Source organism: Martes martes, assembly GCF_963455335.1.
Source record: "Martes martes genome assembly, chromosome: 1".
NCBI lineage: Eukaryota > Metazoa > Chordata > Mammalia > Carnivora > Mustelidae > Martes > Martes martes.
The window spans coordinates 117,177,213-117,199,723 of record NC_137888.1 but is presented as its reverse complement, the minus strand read 5'-3'; the positions used below and the strand labels follow the sequence as shown (position 1 = coordinate 117,199,723).

The window sequence follows — 22,511 nt, the reverse complement described above, 5'->3', positions numbered from 1 at the left end:
CAATTTTATTTTATATTTTTTTAAAGATTTTATTTATTTATTTGACAGAGGGCGAGATCACAAGTAGGCAGAGAGGCAGGCAGAGAAAGAGGGGGAAGCAGGCTCCCCACTGAGCAGAGAGCCCGATGAGGGGCTGGATCCCAGGACCCTGAGATCATGACCTGAGCCGAAGGCAGAGGCTTAAGTGACTGAGCCACCCACGCATCCCTCAAAGTTGTTTTCTAAAAAGATTTCACATTAAATTCATTTCAATTCTGCTACTTCACTTTAAATATTTCTGAAATCTCTCTCCTGGGCCTATCTTCAAACCAAGTGTGTGATTATGAATATGCCTAATGGTGGCAAATTTTTTACTTAGCAAGTTAATGCAATTTTTAGAAATACCTAAAAGTTGGCCAGAACCAAATCTAGTAAAGGTAGTTGACTAAACTAGGTAACATTAAGTTAGTATAGGTACGGGGATGTCCTTGTGTATAAGAAATACACAAATTTGTGTGTAAGTAGGAGGATGTCCTTGTGTATAAGAAATACACAAGAAATACTTGGGGAAGAGGGTGAAGCATGTCAGCAGTTTGCACTTAAATGACTCAAAAAAATTTTTGTACCATACTTGCAACTTTTCTGTCAAAATAAATAAAACAAACAATAAAAAACAAAATAGCTAATCCATGTTAAGTGTTTGGAGATTATACATATTTTCCCACAAAATGGTAGTTAGTATTAAGTTAGCAAAATTAACTGACAACTCTAAGTACAGGGAAGCCAAGTACATTTATTCAATCTTTATATACAGCACTGCAAATATGCATAATCCCTTTGCGGTGCTGTAAGGGTGACAGACTTTTAAAATAGCCTGAAGATGGGATGCCTGACAGGCTCAGTCAGTAGAGCATGTGACTCTTGATCTCAGGATCATGAGTTCAAGTCCCACATGGGATGAGCTTACTTAACTTAAAAAAATAATAAAATAGCCTGAAGGGGTCATCCTCCTCTATCCTGCCACTATTCTAGCCTTATCCCCTTTAATATTTTCACTTAAGGTAATTTATTTCAAAATTATTTTTTTAATAAATGTGCTTATATGAATATGTTTTTTACACATATACATTTTACATCTTACATAAATGTGCTTGTAAAAGTACATTTTTTTCATGAAAAGTGAAGATTAGCTCAATATATAACAAGAAATGACTTCCTTAATTACGATACTTTAAAAAGATGTAATGTCTTGGGGCGCCTGGGTAGCTCAGTGGGTTAATCCTTTGCCTTCGGCTCGGGTCATGATCTCAGGGTCCTGGGATTGAGCCCCGCATCAGGCTCTCTGCTCAGCAGGGAGCCTGCTTCCCTTCCTCTCTCTCTGCCTGCCTCTCTGCCTACTTGTGATCTCTCACTCTGGCAAATAAAATAAATAAAATCTTAAAAAAAAAAAAAAGATGTAATGTCTTATGGCCATAAAGAATAGTAATTATTGGGGCACCTGGCTGGCTCAGGTGGTAGAGCATGCAACTCTTGACTTCAGGGGTGTGAGTTTAAGCCCCAAATCGTGGGTAGAGTTTACTTAAAAAACAAAACAGAACAATAGTAATTTTTATTATTGGAAAAATTTGGAAAAGGTGTTTTGCTCCACACTAAGTGAAGGCAGTAAAACAAAATTTTGTATTATGATTACAACTAGGTCAAAACTATGAATTCAATAAATACATAAATCTGCAATGTAATTTATCAGAAAATGGCTGCTAGATTACAGCTGTCAGATTATAGCTGAAAAGTTACATATTTTGAATTGTCTTTTGTAAGATTTCAAAGATAATTTTATATGAATTGGATAAAATGTGAATTATATATCAATAAAGCTATTATCAGTAACTTCAAAAGTAACAGTGAAATTACCAGGTATAGAAGTCTATTTAGATCTTGCAGCTGAGAGGCGCCTGAGTGGCTCAGAGGCTTAAGGCCTCTGCCTTTGGCTCCTGGTCATGATCCCAGGGTTCTGGGATCAAGCCCCGCATCGGGCTCTCTCCTTGGCGGGGAGCCTGCTTCCTCCTTTCTCTCTCTGCCTGCCTCTCTGCCTACTTGTGATCTCTTTCTATTGAATAAATAAATAAAATCTTTAAAAAAAAAAATCTTGCAGCTGAAATGGTACAAAGAATTCTTATTTTTCAATTCTCAGGATCACACTTTCCTCCCTGATATTCATAAGCAGAATATGTAATACTCTTTAAGTTGGATGCCCCTAAGTTACAGAATGCCTCTATCTTCATAAGTTTGTTTTTTTTTTTAAGAGTTTATTTATTTGACGGAGAGAGAGAGAGCACACAAGCAGAGGAGCAGCAGGCAGAGGGAGAGGGAGAAGCAGGTTTCCCCACTGAGCAAGGAACCCGAAGCAGGGTCTTAATCCCAGGACCCTAGGATCATGACCTGACCTGAAGACAGACCAACTGAGCCACCCAGGTGTCCCTCTTAATAAGTTTCTAATAAGGTGATGCAGTCATTTCAAATCAGATGTGCAAATGAGACAATTAAGAAAAAAGTATTTTGCTACCTTTGGATTTCTAATTACAAAGGAGAAAACCTATTATTAATCTGTAGCTGATTTATTAATTCTTAAATCCATGCTTTCCTCAGATCTTATGAAATAAAATTGCAAATTTTTTCCATTATAAAGTAATACTTGTTCAAAAACAAAATTACATATATTCCATTATTTCCTTGGGATATATGTCCAAAGTAAAATTACCATAAAACTTGCTGATATATATGATATATATGATTGTATGTTTTTGTAAACAAATGGAAAATGTCATTTCTCTCAAGGAAATGACAATATTTTCATGAAACATAAGCATCCAAGCTAATATTTACATAAATAAGTTGAAAGTATTAATCAGTACATTATATAAAAATATAAACTATTTTAAAATATAAAAACCACTGATAACAAGATAAAATTATATAATATTTGATAATAATTATTAACAATCATATAGTTTACCTGATAACATCCACTCCCCCAGTCTGGGTAACTCAGCTTCCTCTCACACTTTTCCATGACAAATGCTGATTTCTGAATTAGACAAACTGAATGAGGTCCATACTTTTCAGCACCATAGTTTTTAAAAAGATCTGAAGCAAACCAAAGAATTTCTCTTAAAAATTGACTTTTGGCTCAAAGAAGAAGTTGAAGCATTCCATTCTTACGGTTAAAAGTTGCTTTAAAAATGGAATATGTTTAATGGAAATTTTCAATTAAAAAAAAAATCAAGAGAAATGGGCTCCAAAATCGAACTGGATTATCAATAAAGGACTTAGTGGGAGGAAATTATTATATCAAAAATAGGAGATAAAACCGGCCTAAAGTATCTAAATGAGATTTACAGAGGAAATGGCACTAAAAATCATCTTTACTGGTTATCTAAATAGGAATCACCTCCGAGATGAAGCCAAGTAATTTATCTAACGAAGGCTTTTTTGTGGTGCTGCAGAAGTTTTTACAAAGTTCTTTTATTTTCATTGTATGCCATCTCCTGGAGGTCCATACCTAACATGCTGATGCAGTCTCAGACTGAGCACAACCGTGCAGAGATACAGGATTAAAGGACCTCCAAATATCTAATAGACAAAGGAATGAGGCTCTTTACCCTGCTTAGCAATAATTTGTTCTCTTTAGGCTTAATACAATTTTCATCTTTTGAAAGCAGAGGTCTTAAAGATAGGTATTTTATGTCAGTTTTGAAAAATCTTAATTACATAACCTAAGAAGAAAATATAAAACAGAATAAAACTTTTTAAAAAAAATTTATGAATATGTCAAAGTCCTTGAAAAAGTGATCAGTGTCAAAAAAAGAAAAGGGGGTGGTTAGCTAACTACAGCCCTCAGGCCAATCCTGAAGGCTACCTGAAGGTTTTTATAAATACAGTTTTATCGGAACACTGTCATTAATTTACATATTGTCTATAACTGCTTTCACACTGTAACAGCAGAGTTCAGTAATTACAACAGAGACCGCATGACCCACCAAGTTTAAAATATTTACTATTTTTCTTAAAAAAAAATTTACTATCTTTCTCTTTACAATAAACGTCTGCCAACTCCAGATCTAAAACAATAAAGTGTGATACCATACCATTGGCAAACCCATAATTGACAGATCTCTGCATTTCTTGGCTTTAACATGGAACTGCTGAATAGTTATAAGTTTTTAGACATTTATTGAATAGATGAACGATGAAAAAAATGACTGTACAAATCTAGTTAAATCTACCAGATTTAAATATAAAAGGAAAACCATTTTGAAAATTTAAAATGTAAATAACAGAATCTGTAATAAAGTATGGAATAACTGGGGATTAAAAAGGACCATGTTTTGGGGTAACTGGGTGATGAACATTGGGGAGGGTATGTATTGTAATGAACACTGGGTATTATATAAGACTGACAAATCACAGACCTATACCCCTGAAACAAATAATAGACTATATGTTAATTAATTGAATTTAAATTAAAAAAATAAAAAAGGACCAGATTAGAAATTTTGACAACCACAGAGTAAAAAACTACCTATCACTCTTTATGTACATATCAGATGTGATAACATTTTGTTTACAGAAGTGAATACCCAATTGGCAATATATCTTACCACACAGTATTATTCTGATATCCGGAGAATGACATGTTACTTCTAAATTACATAAAACGCACACTCCTCAGAAAAGAAAACATAGGATACCTAATATGATTGAATAAAAAGAGCTCTGCACTGGAGGACCTTAGGCTGGCACCAAATAATTGTATTACTTAGTGTCTCTTCATTTACTTGTGACATTCAATATGTTCTGTGTGTCTCTCATCAGGTTTTTAGAAAAATAAAATGAAATGATAAAAATGAAAGTGCTTTGCAAATGGAAAATGTCATGCAGATGTAAAGTACAACAAAAAAGTAGGGTGCACACATCTGCAAATATATCTAAACAACTAAATACTTGTTATGTGTCATAGTTCTAAGCATTTATTATGTGAATTCATTTAGTTCTTGCAAGTACTCTATAAGATAGGTATTATTATTCACTTGGTACAGAGGAAGAAACTGAGGCACAGAGAAGTTAAGTTACTTCTAACAAATGGATACCAGTGGAACCATAATACAAATTTAAATAGTCTGGCTCCTGGGTCTGTGCCCTTAATCCTTACTTTATATTGCTAATATGTAATTTTAATATATATATACAACATTTCATTTCACTAGACTACTAACCTGGTTGATTTTCCAATATTCTACAATCTGAGCTGCGCTGATATTCACCACTTAAATGCCAACTGAATTCCTGACTGAAAGGGCAGTAGTCAGCAATTTCTACTGAACCACCATAATAAGGCAAATCTTCTGTAGGTATTCCACTTAGTTCATCGAAGTACTATAAAAAAAAATTGTTAGGAAGACAGGAAAGTAAGAAACATTCTGTATAATCAAAACAAAGTCCACAGGCAATTTATAGCAACCCTCTAATGCCACATAATATAAAAAAGATATCACTGTACTTTTCTTCATATATAATAGAATATAAAGACAATATACTACCTGAGCAGTATTTCAAGGTTGTTGTAGTTTTAGAAATAAGTAAGGTAAGTATCTTAGTAGTTTTTTACTAGATGATAGATTTGACTAGTGTTTTAAAAAGATGAATAGGAAAAGTTTTAAGAGTTGAAAAAGCACAAAACTAATACAGAGAATTAAGATACTTTAAATATAATGTACTTGAAGTGTTTTTAGAAGACTTAATTTATGTGTTGTTTTGATAAATTTGAAAAAAGTAAAACTGTGATAATATGAATGAATTCACATATATAAAATACTTTGAGGGGTGTCTGGGTGGCTCAGTTGGTTAAGCCATCTACCTTTGGCTCAGGTCATGATCTTGGGGTCCTGCACAGGAGGAGTCTGCTTCTCCCTCTCCCTCTGCCTCCTCCCGCCCCTCTCCATTTGCCTCTCCTCTGCCCCAACTCCCCCTTGGCTCCCTTTCCTACTCCCGCTCCCCCCAAATAAATAAATAAATAAAATCTTTAAAAAAAATACTTGGAACACCAAAGGATTAAGGCACCAGATAAAACTTAAAGATTTCACATTTACACCAACTCCTTGAATTATATTACTATGCCTAGAAATACAGGTGCCATCTTATGATATCTGAAGCATTCAGTGTGGTCATAAACATATGCAGGAAGCTCAAAATTTAGCAGCTATCGTTTTAAATTATCTTCTAAGATACAACTTCTGACTACAGAATCCTTTGTAAATGTCAGGCAGAACTGAGGTGTTTTAGAGATGGCCACTGCAGGAACAAACTTAAAGGTCCCATCAGAGATTCAGACTGAATATGTGGGACCATGTCCTTCACCTTTTTTGTGTTGTTAGAGAGAGAGGATGGTCAGATGGAGAGGGAGAAAGAGACTTTTTTTTTTTTTTTTTAAGATTTTATTTATTTATTTGACAGAGAGAGAGAGAGACAGTGGGAGTGGGAGAAGCAGACTTCCTGCCAAGCAGGGAGCCCGATGTGGGGCTTGATCCCAGGACCCTGGGATCATGACCTGAGCTGAAGAAGACAGTTAACCATCTGAGCCACCCACACACCCGAGAGAAAGACTCTTAAGCAGGTTCCATGCCCAGTGTGGAGCCCAGTGCTGGGCTAGATCTCACAACTCTTAAGATCATGACCTGCGCTGAAATCGAGTCAGATGCTTAACTGACTGAACCACATAGACACACCTCCTTCACCTTTTGGAATTCACCTGTCAAACTTTTTCTAAAGAAAAACTTCCAAGACTTTTAATTAATTGAATTAGAGTATCTCAGTTATTTTCTTTGAAGAATTTTGTCCTTTTGTGTTAATTAGAGGAAACTAAAGATGAAGACTTTGGAAACAATTAGAAAAAAATACAAACTACTTAAAAATAGATCCAATAAATATTCTAAATGCCTTTTGCCATTACTACAAGACTTTGCTAGATATTAATTGTTGTGGATTAGCACATTGGGTTTAAAGAATTTTAAGAATTCTTCATTTTTTTTAACTTATAGAAAATAAATGGGGCCTTTCATAAGTTGAAAAACTCAAGAGAATTCACTCTTCTGACTCAAAATGGAGACTTCTCTTTAAAAAGTTGAGTTGATTTCTAAAATTGTGCCCAAAACAAGTGTTACCTGGTACTCTGGAGGTAAAGGTTTCGAAAACTTCTGCAAATTACACACTGCAACTGCTCTCTGGTCCTGTCTGCAAGTTAACTGCAATGGATTACTTCTCAGTGTGTCACAGAAAGGGCTCAGCATCTGTCTCCTGCACACAAAGATAAACACCATGGCATCAAACTCTAAAGAAAATATAACAAATCCATTTTTGAGCTTATCTTTTCTATTATCATTTCAGTATACTTTCTAATAGCTTAAATGCTGCATCAGGTTATGAAGTTATTTTTAAAAGTGTAAAAAGAAATGCTTAATGTAGATATGAAAGATTAATGCTACAGGCACAGTAACATTATTCCACCAGTATTAAACGTGATTCTATTTATCTCTTTCTCCAATTTTGCCAGTAAAATGGAGTTCTGCAGACCTGATCTGCATGTTAAAGACAAATAATAAAATTTCTGATCTTGCTTAGAAATGCAAATCTTCATAACCAATATAATGGAGTCTAAGAAAGAGATGGAGATGGAGATGATGCATTTCTGTCCTGCAGCTACAAAGAATTTTTTCTATGCCACAATCTAGTTCAAAGACTCTCTTTTGACAGTTTATTAAACTGAACACATTCACAAGACATCTTGTTTTCATGTGCAAAATGAAGATTCTGTGAATACTCCTAATTATTACAAGTTGTTCTGTTGTGTTAAACCTAATCTTGAAAGAACAATTTGGAAAAAGATGTCTTGTAATTTTCCAAAGACACTGGAATCTATTGCTTTGTTCTATAGAAATAATCTTCAAATTAGTCATCTTATTTATAATTACAATATAAATTATATTAATATCATAACGGTAATGTTATAAATGAAATTCCAGTGTTCTTAAACACTGGAATATATATATAGGATTTAAATATAAATCCTATTAAGACTGATTGCCAAATTGTAATAGGAATATTGCTATTTTTCCTCATCTCCCACATGCTTGCTGGGGAAAAAAGCCTAGGTTAGATTTCTTATTTTAAGGAAAACTGATACTTGGTTCATTTAAGTTAACACAGTATAGCAATAAAACATCTCTAGGGGATTATAGCTTCTTGAGATAAAATATGTAAAAGACCTACCACAGTCTTTGATAAACACGAAGCAGCACAGTGTAGCAGGAAAGCAAACATCTAGAAGTCTTCACATAGACTTGGTTTCAAATACTAGCTTATTTGATGTTTATTTAATTTTCCTGATCTTCAACTATAAAGTGCTCTATGTCTAGCACACACAAGTTACTCAATAAATATAATTTCACTGTCTATACCACTTGTATAAAATCTTGAGATAAGGCAATTTTATAGCTTTCTATGATAAAAGTTTCCAATGAAAATGACCAGTAGTTCTTACTAAGTCACTTCCTCAATACCACAAAATTCATTTCTTTTTTCTCTAACATAATACATAATTTACCTTGAATTACAATATGAGTTTGGCTAACTGGATAAAGAGGAGTAAGGAACTTAAAAAAATACTGATTTAAAAAGCTCCAAAGTTAGAGTTGTTCAAGATTCATGGCATATAATTCTACAGCAGTTCGGCTTATAGAACTTTCTGCAGTGTGCTGTCCAATATGTCTAATCATATAGTGGCTATTAACCACTGTTCATAATAGCAATGTCCACAATCACCAAACTGTGAAAAGAGCCAAGATGCCCTTCAGCAGACGAATGGATAAAGAAGATATGGTCCATATAGACAATGGAATATTATGCCTCCATCAGAAAGGATGAATACTCAACTTTTTTATCAACATGGACGGGACTGGAGGAGATAGTGAAAGTCAAGTGAAATAAGTCAAGCAGAGAAAGTCAATTATCATATGGTTTCACATACTTGTGGAGCAGAAGGAATAACATGGAAGACATTAGGAGAAGGAAAGGAAAAGTGATTGGGGGAAATTGGAGGGGGAGAAGAACCATGAGAGACTGTGAACTCTGAGAAACAACCTGAGGGTTTTGGAAGGGAGAGGGGTAGGGGGATGGATGAGCCTGGTAGTGGGCACCAGGAGGAGGACACGTATTGCATGGAGCACTGGGTGTGGTGCATAAACAATGAATCTTGGAACACTGAAAAAATAGAATAAAAAATTTTTTAAAAATCGCAGAGAAAAAAGAAAATCCTGAAAGCAACTCCAGACAAGAGGTCTGTAACCTACAATGGCAGAAACATTAGATGGGCAGCAGACCTATCAACAGAGACCTGGCAGGCCAGAAAGGACTGGCATGATTATTTTCAGGGTACTAAACTAGAAAAATATGCAGCCAAGAATACTATAACCAGCTAGGCTGTCATCAAAAAGAGAAGAGGAGACAAAAAGCTTCCAGGACAAACAGAAACTGAAAGAATTTGTGATCATCAAACCAGCCCTACAAGAAATATTGAAAGGGTCCTCTAAGCAAAGAGAGAGCCCAGAAGTAATATAGACCAGAAAGGAACGAGACAATATACAGTAATAGTCACCTTACAGGCAATACGATGGCACTAAATTCATAACTTTCAATAGTCACCCTGAATGTAAATGGGCTAAATGCCCCAATCAAAAGACACAGGGTATCAGACTGGATAAAAAAGCAAGACCCATTGATATACTGTCTGCAAGAGACTCATTTTGGACCCAGAGACACCTCCAGATTGAAAGTGAGGGGGATGGAAAATCATTTCTCATGCTAATGGACATCAAAAGAAAGCTGGATGGCAATCCTTAAATCAGACAAATTAGATTTTAAACCAAAGACTGTAATAAGAGAAGAGGAAGGACACTGCATCATACTTAGAGGGTCTATCCAACAAGAAGATCTAATATAATATTTATGCCCCTAATGCACCCCATCTATCAAACATTTAAAGAAAAATTATTACCTATTCTTCTGAAACTGTTCCAAAAAACAGATATTGGGGCGCCTGGGTGGCTCAGTGGGTTAAGCCTCTGCCTTCGGCTCAGGTCATGATCTCAAGGTCCTGGGATCGAGCCCTGCATCGGGCTCTCTGCTCAGCGGGGAGCCTGCTTCCCCTGCATCTCTGCCTGCCTCTCTTCCTACTTGTGATCTCTGTCTGTCACATAAATAAATAAATAAACAAATATATACATACAAAACAACAAAAAAAACAAAAAAAAGATATGGAAGGAAAACTTCCAAACCCATTTTATGAGGTCAGCATCACTCTGATCTCAAAACGAGATAAAGACTCCACCAAAAAGGAGAATTACAGACCAATATCCCTGATGAACATGGATGCAAAAATTTTGTCCAAAATACTAGCCAATAGGATCCAACAGTACATTAAAAGGATTATTATTCACCAAGACCAAGTGGGATTTATTCTTGGGCTGCAAGGTTGGTTCAACATCCACAAATCAATGTCATACACTAAATTAATCAAAGGACAAGGACCATATGATCCTCTCAATAGATGCAGAAAAAGCTTTAACAAAGTATAGCATCCTTTCTTTTTTAAAAAAATATTTTATTTATTTATTTGAGAGAGAGAGAGAAATAGTGACAGAGAGCATGAGTGGGGAGGAGAGGAGAAGCAGACTCCGTACTAAGGAGGGAGCCCAACGTGGGACTCGATTCCAGGATCCTGGGACCATGACCTGAGCTGAAGCAGATGCCAACTGACTGAGCCAACCAGGCTCCCCTCCTATCTTGATTAAAAAACTCTTCTCAGTGTAGAGACAGAGGTTATATACCTCAATATCATAAAAGCCATCTATGAAAAATCCACAGCGAGTATCATTCTTAACGGGGAAAAACTGAAAGCTTTTCCCCTAAGGTCAGGAATACAGCACGGATGGCCACTATCATCATTGCTATTCAAAACAGTACTGGGAGTCCAAGCCTCAGCAATCAGACAACAAAAAGAAATAAAAGCCACCTGAATCCACAAAGAAGAAGTCAAACTCTCACTCTTTGCAGATGACATGATATGTGGGAAATCCAAAAGACTCCATTCCAAAACTGCTAGAACTCATATAGGAATTCAGTAAAGTGGCAGGATATAAAATCAATTGCATTTCTATACACTAACAACAAGACAGAAGATAAATTAAGGAGTCAATCCCATTTACAATTGCACCCAAAACCACAGGATACCTAGGAACACATCTAGCCAAAAAGGCAAAGAATCTGTACTCAGAAAACTATAAAGTACTCATGAAAGAAATTGAGGAAGACACAAAGAAATGGAAAAATGTTCCATGCTCATGGAATGGAAGAACAAATATTTTTAAAATGTCTATGCTAGAATGATCTACATATTCAATGCAATCCCTATCAAATAAATACCATCAATGTTTTTCACAGAACTGGAACAAATAATCCTACAATTTGTATGGAACCAGAAAAGACTCTAAATAGCCAGAGGAATGTTGAAAAGGAAAACCAAAGCTGGTGGCATCACAATTCTGGACTTCAAGCTCTACCACAAAGCTGTAATCATCAAGACAGTATGGAACTGGCACAAAAACAGACACATAGATCAATGGAACAGAATAGAGAACTCAGAAATGGACACTGAACTCTATGGTCAACTAATATTCGACAAAGCAGGAAAGAATATTCAATGGAAAAAAAGACAATCTCTTCAACAAATGGTGTTGGAAAAACTGGACAGCCACAAGTGGAAGAATGAAAATAGTCCATTTCCTTAAACCATATACAAAAATAGACTCAAAATGGATGAAAGACTTAAAGGTGAGGCAGGTATCCATCAAAATCCTAGAAGAAAACACAGGCAGCAACCTCTTTGACTTTCGCCACAGCAAGTTCTTCCCACACACATCACCAAAGTCAAAGTAAACAAAAGCAAAAGTGAACGGACTGGGACTTGATCAAGATAAAAAGCTTTTGCATAGCAAAGGAAATAGTCGACAAAACCAAAAGACAACCAACTGAATGGGCGAATATCTTTGTAAAGGACATATCAGATAAAGGGCTAGTATCCAAAATCTATGAAGAACTTATCAAACTCAACACCCAAAGAACAAATAAACCAATCCGGAAACGGGAAGAAGAGATGAACAGACATTTCTGCAAAGAAAACATTCAAATGGCCAACAGACACATGAAAAAGTGCTCAACATCACTCGGCATCCGGGAACTACAAATCAAAACCACAATGAGATACCACCTCACACCAGTCAGAATGGCTAATATGAACAAGTCAGGAAATGACAGATGTTGGAGAGGATGTGGAGAAAGGACGAAACCAGAGAGGGAGACAAACCGTAAGAGACTTTTTTCTTTAATTAACATATAATGTATTATTTGCCCCAGGCATACAGGTCTGTGAATCATCAGTCTTACACAAGACACAGCACTCACCATAGCACATACTCTCCCCAATGTCCATCACCCAGGCACCCCATCCCTTCCACCCCGCTCCACTCCAGAAACCCTCAGTTTGTTTCCTGAGATTAAGAGTCTCTTAGGGTTGAGACTCCTAATCTCTCAAAACAAACTGAGGGTTGCTGCTGGGTGGAGGGGACGGACAGGGTGCCTGGGTGATGGACATTGGGGAGGGTATGTGTTGTGGTGAGTGCTGTGTATTGTGTAAGACTGATGAATCACAGACCTATACCCCTGAAGCCAATAATACAATACATATTAATAATAAATAGATAATAATATTTGAAAACCAAACAGTGTAATCTATCATATTAACAGAGTTTTTTAAAAAAATCACATGATTATATCAACCAAAGCAAAAAAAGCATTTGACAAGTCAACATCCATTGTGATAAAAACTCTCAGAAAAATAGGTAAAGAGGGGAACTTCAACTTGAAAAGAAGCATCTACAAAACACCTACAACTAACATTATACTTAATAGTGAAAAACTGAATGCCTCCCTCCCCCAACTGTGTTCATGGATTAAAAAGCTCAATAGAGGGGCGCCTGGGTGGCTCAGTGGGTTAAGCCTCTGCCTTCGGCTCAGGTCATGATCTCAGGGTCCTGGGATGGAGCCCCACATTGGGCTCTCTGCTCAGCATGAAGCCTGCTTCCCCCTCTCTCTCTGCCTGCCTTTCTGCCTACTTGTGATCTCTCTCTCTCTCTCTCTGTCAAATAAATAAATAAAATCTTAAAAAAAAAAAAAAAGCTCAATAGAGCTAAGATGTCAATTCTTCTAAAATTGATATATAAGTTTAACACAATTCATAGAAAAATCCCAGCAAGATTTTTTGTAGACACGGTTATTCTGAAATTTTATGAAAGGCAAAGGAACTAGAACAGCTAAGATAATTTAAAAAAGAGTAAAGTGGATCAGTTTACAGATTTTAAGACATAGTATCGCTACAGTAATCAAGGACTGTGCAGTATTAATGAAGTGACAGACATATAGATCAATGGAACAGGAAGCGAGAGCACAGAAATAGACCCATATAAATACACTCAGCTGATTCTCTGACAAATGCAAGAAAGCAATTTAATAAAAGAAAGACAGCCTTTTCAACAAATGTTGCTGGAGCAACTGAACATCCATATACAAAACAAAGAACCTTGATCTAAGTCTCCCACTTTATACAAAAATTAATTCAAAACGGATCTCAGACTGCAATATACAACATAAAGCAATTAAATTTTTGAAAAAGAAATACAAGAATCTTTGAGATTTAGGGCTTCGCCATTGACTTGATATTGAAAGTATGTCTCAGAAAAGGACATACTGATGATCTGGACTTCACCAAAGTTAAAAACTTTTACTCTACAGAAGACCCTATTAACAGAATAAAAAGAAAAATTACAGATTAGGAGAAAATGTGTGCAAACCACATATCTGACAAAGGACTAGTACTTACACTATACTAAAAACTTTCAAAACTTAACAGTAAAAAAAAAAAAAAAAAAAAAGGGAAAGAAAAAAGCAAACATTTCAATTAGAAAATTGGCCTAAGACATGAAGAGGTATCTCATCAAAGAGGCTATACAGACATCAAATAAGCACATGAAAAGATATTCAACATCATTAGGCATTAGGGAAATGCAAAGTAAAACCACAATGAGATATCACTACTATCTTTCAGAATAACTAAAATAAAAAACAGTGACAACATTAAATGCTGACAAGGATGTGGAAAAACTGTCATCACTTATACATTGCTGGTAGAATATAAAATGGTATAGCCATTCTGGAAAAGAATACTGGAGCTCTGGAAAAGAGTTCAGCAGTTCCTTAGAGAATTAAACTTCCAACTACCATATGACTCAGGAATTGCACTCCTTGGCATTTATCTTGGAGAAATGAAGATTTCTTTCCACACAAAAACCTGCACACAAATGTTTACAGCAGCTTTATTCATAATAGTCCAAAACTGGAAACAACCTAGGTATCCTCCCACATGTGAATGTTTAGGGCACCTGGGTGGCTCAGTCCATTAAGCAGCTGCCTTCAGCTCAGGTCATGATCTCAGGGTCCTGGGATGAGCCTGCAACGGGCTCCCTTCTCAGTGGGTAGTCTGTATCTCCCTCTATCCTTATTCCCTGCTTGTGATCTCTCTCTCTCACTCTTTCAAATAAATCTTTAAAACAACAACAACAACAAAACATGTGAATGCTTAAACAAACTGTGGTACATCCATACCATGGAATATTATTCAGCTATTAACCTGAGGAAACTACTGATATACACAACCCAGAAAATTATGTGGAGTGAAAAAAGTCCCAACAGGTTATATACAGAATGAATCAATTTATATAACATTCTTTAAATGGCAAAATTATAGAAATGAAGAACAGATTAGTGGTTTCCAGGGGTGTAAGAGGGGTTGGAGTGGGAGGGAAGTAGGTATAAATCTATAAAATGGCAACATGAAGGATTCCTGTGGTACTGAAATGTTCTGTGTCTGATTGTATCAACGTCAACATCCTGGCTGTGTTACTATACGACAGTTATTACAAGATGTTACCAATTAAGAAAAGTGGATAAAGTATATATGGAATCTCTGTATATTTCTTTAAAACTACATGTAAACCTGTAATTATCTCAAAATAAAAAGTTAAAAAATATACATTTACAAAGGTACCTGCTGGCTCAGTACATGAAGTGTGAGGCTCTTTTTTTTTTTTTTTAAGATTTTATTTATTTATTTGTCAGAGAGAGAGAGAGAACACACATGCAGAGGGAGAAGCAGGCTCCCTGCTGAGCAAGGAACCCAATGCAAGACTCGATCCCAGAATCCTGGGATCATGACCTGAGCCGAACACAGCCACTTAACCAACTGAGACACCCAAGAGTCCCGAAATGTGAGGCTCTCGATCTCAGGGTTATGAGTTCAAGCTTCACAGTGGGCATAGAGCTTACTTAAAAAAAAAAAAACAACGCATAAACATATGAATGTGTGGGTATTCACATCCCCCAAACTTGATGAGTGGACTTTTAAAAAGTTTGCTAGGTGATTTTGATTTTCACCCAGATTTGAGAGCCATTATTCCAAAGTATTTTCATGTTTTTGGATACTGAATCAACAGCTGCATCTATGTTTATGAGTGCATTCTCTGAAGAAAACAGTAAGAATGATAGAATATGCAAAAATTTTACAGTTTATAATTTATTCATTATAAACTAAATAGAAATGCTTATGGCTCTCATTCCCACATTGTGGATTCTTTTCGTATATGATTTAAAAAAATAATGTATTGGGATGCCTGGGTGGCTCAGTTGGTTAAGCAGCTGCCTTCAGCTCAGGTCATGATCCCAGCGTCCTTGGATCGAGTCCCACATTGGGCTCCTTGCTCGGCAGGGAGCCTGCTTCTCCCTCTGCCTCTGCCTGCCACTCTGTCTGCCTGTGCTCACTCTCTCTGATAAATAAATAAATAAATAATCTTTTAAAAAAATAATAAAATAAAACAATAATGTATCTACTTATTATATTACCACGAAGCACCACAGATGGTTTTCTGTACATTTTGAAATTGAACTGTTTAGGTAACAGTTTCAAAATAGTGACATTTTAGGTTTAGGATAAAGAACAAAATCAGAAATCAACCATGTTATCAAAGATGTAATGAGGAAATGTGCTCTTACTTTTGTTTCTGTTGGTCAATCCAGAATTTGCAACTCTTCCTGACGAAGTCACAGCCCATTCCACGGCCCCAGTCTAACTTCTCAGCCATACTGTAATTAGCCTTATACCAGCTGTAGAAATAATTCAAATAAAGAAGTTATTACTTTCATTTTAAAAACAATTCCAGCATACTAATTACAAATCTCAACAAGGAGCAAACCAGGACCTCAAGACAGAGGAGCATTTATAAGCAAAGCACTTATACATGGGAACAGTTGCACAAGATCATGTAATAAGCACTGGGAAACTTGTCTTATGGTGAGGGTACTTTCATGTTTGAAAAAAAAAGAAAATCAAAACCAAAATATGTTGTCACTGTAAATTTTCAAAAATGACAGAAGTCACAGAGTAGAAAAGTGGTTAAGGTATGAGACAAAGGAATTAAGGGCCAAAGAAACAAAAAGAGAATGAGAAAAAAAGACAAGGGAATAAACTAAGGAAGAAATAGTGGACTTACTAGTTGGATAAACATTACCTAATCTGATTCAGTTGGCCCTAGTTTCTTGCTTTGTGGCCTTGAATTCGTGATATTCCATCAATACAGGTTCTGCTTGTGACTAAAAAATTACACTATTATATAAGACATATGAATACTTTTGCCTAAAATTAAAAAATTTTTAAATGTTCTAATTTCAGGGAAAAAAACCCGCATTTATTTGGTTTCCTGGCAAATTTATTTATTTATTATTTTTTCAAAGATTGTATTTATTTACTTGACAGACAGAGATCACAAGTAGGCAGAGAGGCAGGCAGAGAGAGAGGAGGAAGCAGGCTCCCCGCTGAGCAGAGAGCCCAATGCAGGGCTCGATCCCAGGACCCTGAGATCATGACCTGGGCTGAAGGCAGAGGCTTAACCCACTGAGCCACCCAGCTGCCCCAGTTTCCTGGCAAATTTAATCAAAGCCTAGGAACCTACTTTTGTTAGTTTTTCTTTTTCAAGATTTTATTTGAGAGAGAGAGAGAGCATGAGAAAGAGCACAAGCAGGAAGAGTGGCAGAGGGAAAGGGAGAAGCAGGCTCCACGCTTAGCAGAGAGCCCAATGCGGGACTCAGTACCAGGACCCTGGGATCATGACCTGAGCTGAAGGCAGACACTTAACCAACTGAGCCACCCAGGTGCCCCTTTCTTCTTTATTCTTAATAATAAGATTAGTTTACAAAAACTATAAAACTATAAAAAGTAGATTCTTACCACACACACACACACACACACACACACACACATATGTATATATATATTTGTTTGAGAGACAGTGAGAGTGTGCATATTCATGCTAGAGGTTGGAGCAGAGGGTGAGGGAGAGGTGGGGGGAAGAATCTCAAGCAGTCTTGGTATGAGCCTGATGTGGGGCTCAATCTCATGCCCCGGAGATCATGACCTGAATTGAAACCAAGAGTTGATCCTTAACTGACTGAGCCACCCATGTGCCCCAGTTTCTAAACTTTTCATATTATATCTGTCCCTTTAGCATTACCAAAACAGTACATAAAAACAAAGGCTCAAAGGCCAAGGGAATGACAAGAATTTTTCTCTCCATTCCAGCTACCTTCCCACAAAATCAAAATCAAAAAAGGAGCATCTTCAAAACATTCTCCTTTTTTAATTTTAATCTGAAAATTTTTAAAGATTTTATTTATTTATTTGAGAGAGAGCAGGTGGGGGGGTGGAGGGAGAAACTGAGAGGGAGAGAGAGAGGGAGAAACTGAGAGAGACACTGAAGACATGAATCTCAGCATTCCAATAACCAAAATGCCAGCAGCCTCTGCAGCTATGACTTATGTTAATCAGTTAATGTAGGTCAAGGTGTCCAGATAGTAACAGATGCCCTCAGTATTGCACACTAGCAGTCATTTTAGCAGTGCCTAGGTTAGCCACTCCTTCTCCCTATGGATAAAATGTAAAGTAATAAGATTTCCTTGGGAATTAACATATCTAATATAGGTTGAGTACAGAGCATAGTATCAGCACTATGTCACTCAATCACCAGCTAAGTACTCCACCTACACTTCTTGAAACCCTCCCGATACCTTCTTTGCAGCTATTCCTATGCTATGAGTCAACAGTTATTAAGCATTTCTTCTATGGTAAGGCACTTTGTTTAATGATAAGGCTCTACCAGTGAATAAACAGACACAGCTCCTCCCTTCATGAAGATTATAATCTAGTGGGGAATTCCCGACAGATGTTTTTAAAAAAAAATTACAACTGGGATGAATGCTACAGAGATTAAGTATAAGTTGGTAATAGCAGCACATTAATAGGAAAATCTACATTAGTCTGGGGAATTAGGAAAGGTCTGAGGAAGCAATTTTAAGCTAAACCCAAAGGATGAGCTCGAGTTAGCCGAGGGAGCAGGGGAAGCACTGGAAACAGAGTTTCTTAGGGGCATTAGAGGGTTGTGAAATCAATTTATTGTATCTTAATTTATTTATTTATTTATTTATTTCTCATTCTTCTAAAAATCAATAAAATAGGAAAAAAAAGAACTGCATTGTTGGTAGTAGGGTAAATATATTTCCATGAACTTTGGTTCAGTTTTGTATACAATAGCTAATACCTGAGTTGGCACCTACATGGGCCAAACACTTTATGAAGGACTTTACATGTATTAACTCACAAAACACTGAGGTAGGTATCACATTTTACCCTTATTTTACAGATGAGAGAACTGAGGGAAAGAAACAGCAAGTAAGTAGCAAAGACGGGACTTGAATCTAGGGTTCTGGTTTCAACGTCAATGTTCTTATAAAAAATTCGGATACAATTCATATCTTATAAAATTCACCCTTATAATGTATATAATTCAATGTTTTTAGTGTATTCACAGGGTATTACAACCATTACCATTACAGGCATATCTCATTTTCTTGCATTCCACTTTATAACACTTTGCAGATACTGTCTTTTTATTGTTACCAATTGAAGGTTTGTGGCAACCTTGTGTCAAGCAAGTCTACTGGCACCATTTTCCTGACAGCATTGGCTAGCTTCCTGTCTTTGTATCACACATTGGTAATTTTCACAATATTTTGAACTTTTTCATGATTATTATATTTGTAATGGTAATCTTTGACCAGTGATCTCTCGTGTTACTATTGTAATGGTCTTGGGGCACCAGGAACCACACCTATACAACAATAAATGTGTGTATTCTGACTCCTGCACTGATTGTTCCCAGTCTCTCTCCCTTTCCTCAGGCCTCTCTATTCCCTGAGACACAACAATATTGAAATTATGCCAATTAATACCCTATGGTGGGCTGCCTGGGTGGCTCAATTGTTAAGCATCCAACTTTTGATTTTGGCTCAGGTCATGACCTCAGTGTTTGGGATCAAGCCCCATGTCAGACTCTGGACTCAGCCCAGAGTGTCCTTCTCCCTCTCCCTCTACTCCTCCTCCCACTCATGCTCTTCTCTCTCTCAAATAAGCAAATAAATCTTAAAAAGAGAAAATAACCTAAGGTGGCCTTCAAGTGTTCAAGTGAAAGGAAGAATCATGGGGCGCCTGGGTGGCTCAATGGGTTAAAGCCTCTGCCTTTTGCTCAGGTCATGGTCCCAGGGTCCTGGGATCAAGCCCTGCATCGGGCTCTCTGTTCAGCAGGGAGCCTGATCCTCCACAGCACGGACCCTCCCCTCCCACCCCTGCCCCTGCTCTGCCTGCCTCTCTGACTACTTGTGATCTCCGTCTGTCAAATAAATAAACTCTTAAAAAAAAAAAAAAAAAGAAAAGAAAGGTAGAATCACATGTTTCTCACTAAATCAAAAGCTAGATATGATTTAGCTTAATGAGGAAGGCATGTCAAAAGCTGAGAGAGGCCAAAAGCTAGGCCTCTTGCACCAATTAGATAAGCTGGGAATACAAAGGAAAAGTTCTTGAAGGAAATGAAAAGTGATACTACAATGAATACATGAATAATAAAGAAAGTAAACAGCCTTATTGCTGATAATGAAGAAAGTTTGAGTGGTCTGAAAGAATTCTACTGTGGGTAAAATGCTACCAAACAGCATCCCATGCTATAGAGAAGTTATTCATTAAAGGAAGAGTCCAACAGTGTGACGAACTTCATTGTCTTCTCTTAAGTAATTGTCACAACCACCCCAACCTTTACCACCCACTGCCCTCATTAGCCAGCAGCAATCGACTGAGCCACCCAGGCACCCCATGTTTTTAAATTATGGCATGTACATTGTGGGGTGCCTGGCTGGTTCGGTCAGTACAGCATGCAACTCTTTATCTCAGAGTCATGAGTTTAAGCCCCACATTGGGTGCAGAGATCACTTTAAAAAATAAAAAGGTGGGACGCCTGGGTGGCTCAGTTGGTTAAGCGGCTGCCTTCAGCTTGGGTCATGATCCCAGCATCCTGGGATCGAGTCCCACATCGGGCTCCTTGCTCAGCGGGGAGTCTGCTTCTCCCTCTGCCTCTGCCTGCCACTCTGTCTGCCTGTGCTCGCTCTCTCACTCTCTGACAAATAAATAAATAAAATCTTTAAAAAAATAAAAAATAAAAAATAAGAAATAAAAAGGTATGTACGTTGTTTTTTTAGATATAATGCTATTGCAAACTTAACAGACTACTGTATATTTATATGTACTGGGAAACAAACAAAAAAATTCATTTGATTTGCTTTAGTTAGTTGAATGGTCTGGAACCAAACATGGTATTTCTCTAAGGCAAACCTATATCTAATTTCAGAACATTTACAACACCCCTCAAAAAACTATGTCCCCATTAGTAATCACTAATAATTACTTGTGATCTCAGGGTCAAGAGATCAAGCCCTGTGTCAGGCTCTGTGCTCATTGTGAAGTCTGTTTCAGATTCTCTCTCCCTATCCCTCTGCCCCTCCTGCTTGTGCTCTCTCTCTAAAATAAATAAGTAAATCCTAAAAAAGAAAAAAAGAGAGAGATACTAAAGTGGCTATACCATTTTGCATTCCCACCAACAATGAATGAGAGTTCCTATTGCTCCACGTCTCTGGCAGCATTTGGTGTTGTCCGTGTTCCAGATTTTGGCCATTCTAATAGGTGTGTAGTAGTATTTCATTGTTATTTTAATTTGCATCTCCCTGATGACCCTTTTTTTCCTGCTTTTTCTTTGATATGATTGCCATCTTCCATGATATATGATTAGGTGCCTTTTTTTTTTTTAAAGATTTTATTCATTTATTTGACAGAGAGAGATCACAAGTAGGCAGAGAGGCAGGCAGAGAGAGAGGAGGAAGCAGGCTTCCCGCTGAGCAGAGAGCCCGATGTGGGGCTCGATCCCAGGACCCTGGGATCATGACCCGAGCCAAAGGCAGAGGCCTCAACCCACTGAGCCACCCAGGCACCCTGATTAGGTGCCTTCTTAATGGTACCAAATCTACTTTTCTGTTGCACCAAATAGCATCCTAGGATAACCCTGATTACCAGTCATGTTTCATAGAGTACTGTTCTTAAGTATAGTACAGCTAACTCATGGTTGGGCCATAATTAATGCATAATGGTCTTTTCAAAAAATGGATTAATGCACATATCTAAACCACATTAAATTTTAAATTTAAAAGTTCACAAACAGGGGCGCCTAGGTGGCTCAATTGTTGGGCATCTGCCTTCAGCTCACGTTATGATTCCAGGGTCCTGGGATTGAGCCCCTTGTCTTGGGATCACGCCCAGTATCAGGCTCCCTGATCAGCAGGAAGCCTGCTTCTCCTTCTCCCTCTCCCCTGGCTTGTGTTCCCTCTCTTGCTGTCTCTCTCTCTGTCAAATAAATAAATAAATCATTAAAAAAAAAAAAACCTTAAGAAAAAACAAAAAAATTTTAAAAAGAGTTCACACATAGTCTATTTCTTTTATAGTTGCTATCATTCCAAATTGTAGTTTTGAAATCCAGAAGTGGGAAGAATCCTGTTGTTGATGCTTCTTTTTTTTTTTTCCCTTCCTTCCTATCTCCTCCTCCTCCCCTTTTATTTCTTCCTTCCTTTCCCTTTTTCTTAATAAGATGAAAAGAAATGGTTTATTAAGGAAATCAAAATACAGTAAACATCAAAAACTTACAGAGTAATTACAAGTTCTTATTTTAAGATTTTATTTATTTGTTTGACACAGAGAGTACAACCAGGGGGAGGAGTAGAAGAAGGGTTGGGGGAAGCAAACCCCCTGCTAAGCAGAGAGCCTGATGTGGGACTCAATCCCAGGACTGTGGGATCATGCCCTGAGCTGAAGGCAGACACTTAACCAACTG

The 22,511-nt window shown here is 37.1% G+C and overlaps 1 protein-coding gene across 2 annotated transcripts in view; it reads right to left on the bottom strand.

Moving 5' to 3' along the window:
• LMLN (leishmanolysin like peptidase) overlaps positions 1–22,511 on the bottom strand; it is a gene marked incomplete at its 5' end in the record, with an annotated part of 78,447 nt that overhangs the window by 16,026 nt on the left and 39,910 nt on the right. For both annotated transcript variants that reach the window (XM_080818746.1, XM_080818745.1), the window contains 4 exons: positions 2,993–3,123; positions 5,253–5,412; positions 7,197–7,329; positions 16,249–16,359. In XM_080818746.1, coding sequence (XP_080674872.1) covers positions 2,993–3,123; positions 5,253–5,412; positions 7,197–7,329; positions 16,249–16,359 — 535 coding nt within the window. The remainder of the gene's footprint in view (positions 1–2,992; positions 3,124–5,252; positions 5,413–7,196; positions 7,330–16,248; positions 16,360–22,511) is intronic.